The 7,949-nt window shown below is 41.9% G+C and overlaps 2 protein-coding genes across 2 annotated transcripts; both read left to right on the top strand.

Annotated features, from left to right (window-relative positions):
• The first annotated feature begins 270 nt into the window (after positions 1-270).
• Positions 271-3,797, top strand: mterf4 (mitochondrial transcription termination factor 4). The gene is made up of 4 exons (XM_051406047.1): positions 271-325; positions 652-1,078; positions 1,225-1,409; positions 2,383-3,797. The coding sequence occupies exons 1-4, from the start codon at positions 299-301 to the stop codon at positions 2,779-2,781; spliced, it is 1,038 nt and encodes a 345-aa protein (XP_051262007.1). The 5' UTR covers positions 271-298; the 3' UTR covers positions 2,782-3,797.
• An 80-nt stretch (positions 3,798-3,877) lies between these two features.
• LOC127366777 (probable G-protein coupled receptor 148) lies at positions 3,878-6,384 on the top strand. The gene has a single exon (XM_051406061.1). It carries the CDS (start codon positions 4,720-4,722, stop codon positions 5,677-5,679), a length of 960 nt encoding a protein of 319 aa, XP_051262021.1. The 5' UTR covers positions 3,878-4,719; the 3' UTR covers positions 5,680-6,384.
• The last annotated feature ends 1,565 nt before the right edge of the window (positions 6,385-7,949 follow it).

Genomic DNA, 7,949 nt, shown 5'->3' with positions numbered 1-7,949 from the left:
TTAATAAATCACTCAAATACACCTCCAGTCTCATTGGTTTGGTCCTACATCCACACTGAATCTACACTGCTGTCAGGCATATGGTGGTCTGCTTTTTAGAGCATACAGAGTACTTTTGAAAACACATTAAACGTTTAATGTAACCTATACAAATAATGGTTAATATTCAAATGTGATATTTACTTGCTGTGCGCCCTGTTTGTAAACTCCGTGAAGAAAGTAGAGCACAGCGGAACCATTGTTCTCTATAACCCTTTATTGAAGCTGAAACACGGAAGTATATATACGACGGACAAGCATGGGCACCCGAGTTGCTGCACGTCAGGTGAACCAGGACGATACAAAACTTGTCCATTTTGATATTTCTTCATAATAATATAAAATGAATAGTTAAATTAAGTGCATTTGATAATACACCAAACATGTCGTAGAAAGTTTTACCGCCAGACAGCCCACGGACTTCCGCTATAACCTTCATGTTTGCTAACTTACGCTAATGATATCTTGTTTATTCTGCTAACTTCTCTCCTGCAGTTTGTCTGCTGCCATAACAGTGACCATTGTATAACTATTCACCACAGTAGAACAACAGGAATCAAAACAGGCACTGAACCGCTGTCAGTGTTTATAGCCTTTATTTCCTTTCACCAGGTTCTTCGGTGGATGGTGAGAAATGCCCCCTCTACTCCACCTCAGTTGGGCCGATGTCTCCTCCAGCCTTTATGCATCGAGTGCAGGTTGTGTTCCTCCACCAGTCAGAGTACTCTGCAGTCAATGCAACACAACCATAAAGTCAGTACTTCATCCAGGAAGCCGGACACAGAGCTGCCCCTACAGTCTTTGCTCGACATGGGATTCACAGACACCCAGGCAGAGCGGGTTTACGACACCATGTCCAAACTCAAAGGAGGAAGTGCTGCCAAACATGCTCTGTCAACTCTCACAGCTCTGTTTGTGTTGGGCCTCAACCCTTCCAGTGTGCTCAAACTGCTGGAGAAATGTCCTGAGCTTTACACCGTCCAGGATTCGCAACTTCAGCAGCGCCTAAGCAACCTACGGAAACTTGGTTTAGTTGAAGGTGAGATCATATTTGTGCAGCCCAATTTATCATGATTATCATTATTGAAGCATTAAATAGAAGCACTTCAAGGCCTGAGTACTCAATACTAATGAGGAGCTCTGTGTGATTATCAAACTGGTAATTTTCCTTATATCCCCCTTTAGGCAGTCTTCAGAGATTGGTGGCCCATTACCCCCAGATCCTGATCGTGCCTGTGAAGACAATAAAGAATGTGGTGTTGTTCCTCAGGGAGAAGTGCCTGTTTACCGTCCAGCAGGTCAAGGACATCCTCAGAGAAAGTCCGGCCATAGTAGTGGAAAACACGGATCAGCTGGAGTACAAGTTTCAGGTCAGCATGTAAACCAGACAAGAGGAATGCCATAGTCGGCACTGATGTTTTACAGACTTACTAATGAGACAAAGAGAATTGAAATTAGTCAATTCATTCATTTGTGAATCGACAAAATATTACTTTTGAAAAATGTAAACAGTCATTTATCAAACAACACATTCACTGGTTCCAGCTCCTCAAGTGTAAAATCTTTGGGCTGTTACTTGGAGAAAACAAAGAGATAACCTTGAAAATTGTGGCTTTTATTTCTTTTGACAATTTTCAGACATTTAATAGAATAGATTATTAATCGCTAAATCAAAACGGAATCAGAAATTCAGGAATCATTACTTGCGCGCCTATTTAAAATATATGGTAGTTCAGTACAATTACGTTAAATTTGACAGACAGGCAACAGTTCCCATGGTAAAGTGCTGTTCTCATGGTAGACTGCAGATTTATTGACTTCCTCAAAACTTGATCAAACATCTTTTCAAAAGGCCACCATCGCTGTAAAAGACAGCAGTGTCCCACAACAGCAACAACAACAACCAAACCAGGCATTGATAAGATTTGACTTTTCCAGTGTGTACACACTTTATAGGCCAAATCTGCTTAGTAGTATAGCATTGGGACTCTGCTATAGGACTCTCTCTGGTGGCCATAATTGAACTCTCTTGGGCAACAGTGGCTGTGAATGGGTTATAGTGTAAGTTATAAAGTTGTGTATGACTTGGCCCTCTCTACAGGATAGAACATTTCAGCTTAATTTGATATTCAGCAATATATAATCATTTTTTAAATTATAATTACATATTTATAACATGATCTGGTGAGTTACTTGTTACTTTCTTGCTGTAGGTGCATTGTGTTTGTATAACAGGTAACATTATAAGTCATTATTTGGGGTTAACTCTAAGCGTTTTCTGTCATTCCAATCTGATAAGTGTTTGTTGTGTGTAACAGCGTGTATTAACCCATCTCTCCACAGTACGTCTACTTTCGAATGGGTGTCAAACAGGCAACGATGGCGAAGTACAAACTGTTCCGTTTCACTCTGGACGAAGTGCGCCATCGACACTGTTTTCTGGAGCGCAGGGGGCTGTATCAAACCCCAGACAAGCGTGGACAGACGGTCATCATCAACCCCAAACTGGACACAATCCTCAACGTGGACCAGGACACTTTCCTTGCAGATGTTGCCAAGGCATCAGCGGAGGAGTATGATGTGTTTAAAAGACTGATGGCAAGAGAATGGCAGGAACAGGAGCCGCAGCTGGGCAGCATTGAAGCTGATAGTGATGATGATGATGATGATGATGAGGAAGAAGAGGAGGATGAAGAGACTGGGGGGAAAAGCGGATACAGGAATAGGAGAAAGAGGTCATAGTGGCGAAGGGACTGAGAGAATATTTGAAAGGGGAAATGAAATGATTAGACAAAAAATGACATATCTGATGGTGTTTAATAAAATGTTTCCTTTTAACTGTTTGTTGAACTCCGGTTGGTCATGAAGTGCTATTGAAATTCTAATCTAAAACACACATGGAGACATGATGTTGTGTTTATCATTACGTAGCTTGTTCTCTTTTGAATGTAGCCATCATAGCAACGTATTTGAGTGAGTGAACCCTCTCAGATTATTTCTGTGTTGATCTACGTTGCAACATCAGGCAGGATGCGAGGTGTGATGACGCCAGTGTGAGGTTAGGCTGATAGATGAGGACTCTATATGCAAGACTGTAATGGTGAAAAGTTTCTCCCATTCATTCTTTCCACTGTCAAAAATTATTTGACTTCCAAAGCAATTTGGGAGTAAGTGCCTTGATGCTAGGAGGAAATGTGAAGGAAATGTGACTCTAATCAATGTAATTGAGATGGTTTTGAAACGAGTTCTTGCGGTCAAATCAGATTTAAAACATCTTGGGTATAAAACACTGAAAAAGCAACAGCACAAAGGGCAGCAGAGAGGATGAATGCTCCCCCCTGTTACTATGTGACAACCAAGGGGCTGTATCTTTCCCCATCCCTATATTATCTGAGTGAGTCAACAAAGAGTACATCAGATAAGGCCGGCGGGTGAGACGAGTTGTACAACACACCCATTGATTTATAGAAGCGTTAAGCCTAGTGGATGTAAAATGCAGTGAGGTTTTTCTGTTCTGGACATCAGGTAAGAAAACTTACCTTTGGCCAATCAATAAGTTGTCAATAGGTGTGTCAGCGCAAAGTTTAAGCTGAAGCAAGTGATTTTCAGTTTTTGTGTTTGAGCATTTGTTAGCATTGAGGGGGGGCGGTGGCATAATTATATTTGTATTATTCCCCTCTAATCTTTTATCTATTAAATACTAATTCCCCACCTGAGAATGTAGGCTGTAAAATGCATTAAAATTAACTGCAAATTAAGTCAATTGTAATGTTTTTTTTAATGTAATAGAAACATTAGAAATATATATATATTTAATGTTTCTTACATTGAGTTGATTATTTACTAACTAAAATAACTTCATCATTTGCATTTGTTTTCATCAACAACCCTCAAGGGGCAAAGTCCATTCCTGTATGGTGTTCATATTTGAATTTTGGCCAAATCATCCAGGCTATTTTAATCTGGAGCATAACCACAATGTCATTTTAAACAAGAGTCAATCAAAGCACTGCATGAATATGTATATATTATCAGCTGGCCCTGAAGTACATGAAGCTGATGATATATGAACACCTACAGAGATATAGTTTAAAGACAATAAAGGTCATAATTCAAAGTTACGGCTTTATTTTAACACTCCATGTCGAGACTCATGTTTGCTCATATAGGTAGGAAAAAATAGCCTATATATGTTACGTTTGTATGCATTTACATGGTTGTATTTTAAAGGTGGCACACTAAAACTGTTCAAACTGCAGGCCAAAGTGACCTAAATCAGATTTAATTTTTTATTTTTTTGCCCATATGTGACTCAGATCTCTTTTTTGTTTTCATGACAGTGTGAACAGCACAAATCACAATTCTTCTTTACAATTCTGATTTGGGCCACTTTCATATGTGGTCCAAATCAGATACAGGTCGGGTTTTTTTTTGCAATGTGAACATATCAAAATACAAGTGACTTTTATGCCACTGCAGATCAATATTCATCATGCAGGCCACTTCAGGAAATAAATCAGAATGGGGTTGCCAAGGCTTGCTGTGTGAACGTAGCCTCTGATTGTTGATAGTAATTTATGATGTTTTTATTCACAGGTAGCTGCTGGAGGAAGTAGCTAACACACCATAAAACCCACACCTCAGTTGGAGCATTTGTGTCTCCATAAGGCAAAAGACAAAATGACGCCATCAATACAAATTGCAAACATCACGCAGGATTGGGTGGAGAGCCTGCGGAGGTGGCATCTAGAACTTTTTTTCATCCCTACCACGGTCGTCACTCTGGCCACCTTGGTAGCCAACCCTGTTCTCCTGGCGTGCATTTTCCTGTCTCGTGCCTTGCGTCAGGAGACCCGTTACCTGCTGCTGGCCAACACCCTGACAGCAGACATGCTCTTCCTCATCCTCAACCTGGCCACGGTGATCTGTAACGCTGTGGGAGCTCAGATACCCTGGCTGGTCTGTGAGCTGGTCACCGCCGTCACTGTCACCGCCTACTGCTGTGCCATCCTCACCGTCACCCTTATGGTGGCGGACACCTACGCTGCGGTTCGCTGGCCTCTCCATTACCATGACATTCTTCCACCTGCCCGCACCCACCGCATACTGGTGGGGGTGTGGGTGGTGGCGGCGGTGTACCCTTTCACCCTGTTGATCATAATGGAGGCAGGGAGGGAAATTCACCACGAAAAGGTGCCTGTGTGTCTGGTCCTCATCTCCCTCGGCTTCATTCAGCTAAAGAACACAGTGGGGATCCACACCTACTTCTTTGTGGCTGCTCTCATCTGTGCTACACTCATTTTTTACTGCTACATTCGGCTCTACATGGTAACAAAGACCCATGGAATCTGGCAGAGGCGCTTCTCAAGGGCCCGGGTCACGCTGCTGGCTCATGGGGTTCTGCTCCTGCTCTATTTCGCCCCCGGCTTTGTCTTCACCCTGGAGCTCTTCTTCTTCCATAGGAAAGACATAAGTCAAGATGTTCGTGTGTGGGTCAGCACGGTCAACATGTGTGTTTTCATGTTGCTGCCAAGGGCGTTTGCGCCATATCTGTATGGGCTGAGGTACAGGGAGATCTCTGATACTCTAATGCAGCTGCTACACCAGCACAGGAGACTCAGCCACATCACTGTTTCATAAAGACACTTGCATTTTCCATACCTATACATAAAACATCTTCAACGGCATTACTACCAACTGCAAGGGCAGTAGCAAGGATTTTAGAAGTACTGAGGTCATGAGTCCAAATTCCCCCAGCACAGCCCAGCAACCTTGAGAACCTTTTTATGAATTAATGAATATATTCATTTAAAATATATAGTTTGTTAGTGTTTATTGTCTAAATGCTGTTTCACTCACCACAACACCAAGAATGTAATTCTGGTAGACATGCACTAAAATCCTGTTATTCTATCCAACTGTTTTGGCCTATAGCAGCAGAGACTCTAAAACGCTGTGTGTGTGTGTGTGTGTGTGTGTGTGTGTGTGTGTATAAAGTACAGAACATAAACTCCTCCTCAACTTGTTAAAACCCCCAAATTCTCAGAAACAATACAGAGGATGTCCTCAGCCCTTGTTGTTTGTTGTGTTTGCTTCACCTCAGACACTCCTTTGTCATTCTAGTTCAAAATTGTAAGTGGCACGGCCACTGCCTTTGAGTTGGTACTAAGCATGTTTTGTAGATGAATCTGACTTTAGTTTTTTGCTTGGTCATAAGAGCTTTTACTGCTCTGTGAATCCAAATGAGAATATGCTGAACTCCCTTGTTTTCCAAGTTTATGTCTCAGTGTTGAGGCATCTGTAATCCCATAATTTGTTTTTTTTAAATAAACTGTTCGACCCAAATATGTATTGTGTCATCATTATGTAATGTAAAAGCCATGTAGCGCCTGACAATCAGTTTTATAACCATGGTAACAAAGCACTTAGCTCCGATTGCCTTCAAAGCTGTGTTTGTCTAAAACTGGATGTCCAAGAAGATCATTAACAAATGGAAAACTGACTTGGCAATTTAAGGCGCTATAGAGGAGAGAAGAGAGCACCTTCCCTTGTTTAGGGAAGGTGTGGTGGATAGTGATGAGTCAGAAATCCTGGCTCCAGGGACTTATTTCTGTCTCTGATGTGCGCAATCTGTAACTGGTACAGCAAGTCAACAGCAGAGGGACACATTAGTCTGTCCGTTGGGCTGCGCCACGGCTTTTCCCTGCAGCAAATGAACTGTAAGTGTGTTTACTTGCTATCAACACGCCACTGAACCTTGCTTCCGTCACACACGCTCTAAACCTCTGCTCCCGGGTGTTCACTGCCAACCCTTCTGCACCTCCAGGTGGATCAGACGTGCATAAAAAGAATCACATTTTCTACTGTTTGCCATGTCTATATCAATTTCCATGCCACTGTAATTACACAACTCTACTAATGTCTGATTCATTTCTGTATTGACTGATTTCCATGGAGATGTTTGCTTTTGGCACTGATGCTTCCTGCTAATCTTCCTGATGATGTTCTTTACGATTACATGGTTGTGTTCCAGTGAACTCATACAGCAGGTGGCCGGAGGTAAAAAAAAAAAAAAAACTTCTTTGTGCAGTATTCTAACTTGAGCTCATTAAGTGCATTTCCTGAAGCTGACCATTTCATCCGTTGCTGAATTATTGTTTCGACTTACGGATGTTCCAGTTAGTGTGTATAACTGAGGGTGACAAAAAGCCCTTTCACTGTACCTGTACGACTTCAGGAGACCTGGGACTGAAGATTCATGTACAATAGTGGTGTGTAAAAAGGGCAGAGACAGCACTTTGTGTTTCTAATAACCATGTGTTCATGAATATAACATATATAGATGTTCTATACGCAGACATTAACTATCACTGACAGAAGTATGATGTGTAAAGGGCCCAATACTACGCACGTGGTTGAACAAAGTGTAAACTGGGTCATTGATAACATGGTGGACTGTTCAGGGAACACAGCTGGGGGCTCTCAGAAATATATTTTGCAACAGGGTGAGGAAGTTGTGACATCCTTTCTTCCAACTAAGATCCTCCTTCCTTCTCACCTGGAAAAAAAAATGGTAGCATGCTGTTTCACCCTGTCTTCACGTGTCCATAGGATCACATTACAGCTATTGTTTTGTTAGGCACATATGCCTTGCCTGTGTGTATGGCTGGTATTTAATCTCGTTTCCCTCTATCATACACGGTTAATCCTGTCTTGCTAACCGTCTACGCGTTCACACACGTAACGCCATCAAACTGTTGTTGTTTTGAGAGTATTGCTCAATCGCCGCCACTTTCTTGTTATGAACTTTTTCTCCACTAAAGTTCAGTTTGTTTGCAAACAAAGGACAGCCACGTGGAGAACTAGAGGCGCCTGGGAAGTGTCGTTTCTTATAGAGGAAACAGTACACC

Source organism: Dicentrarchus labrax, unplaced genomic scaffold (assembly GCF_905237075.1).
Source record: "Dicentrarchus labrax unplaced genomic scaffold, dlabrax2021, whole genome shotgun sequence".
In the NCBI taxonomy this organism is placed as follows: domain Eukaryota; kingdom Metazoa; phylum Chordata; class Actinopteri; family Moronidae; genus Dicentrarchus; species Dicentrarchus labrax.
Note: the sequence above shows the minus strand (reverse complement) of the source record. Positions and strands in the feature narration are given on the sequence as shown.

Bases quoted from the DNA above. Each gene is read 5' to 3' on its own strand.
- LOC127366777 (XM_051406061.1), top strand. From the start codon at position 4,720: ATGACGCCATCAATACAAATTGCAAACATCACGCAGGATTGGGTGGAG.
- mterf4 (XM_051406047.1), top strand. From the start codon at position 299: ATGGGCACCCGAGTTGCTGCACGTCAG. The intron at 326-651 runs GTGAACCAGGAC...TCCTTTCACCAG, and splicing joins CCCGAGTTGCTGCACGTCAG to GTTCTTCGGTGGATGGTGAG. The intron at 1,410-2,382 runs GTCAGCATGTAA...ATCTCTCCACAG, and splicing joins AGCTGGAGTACAAGTTTCAG to TACGTCTACTTTCGAATGGG.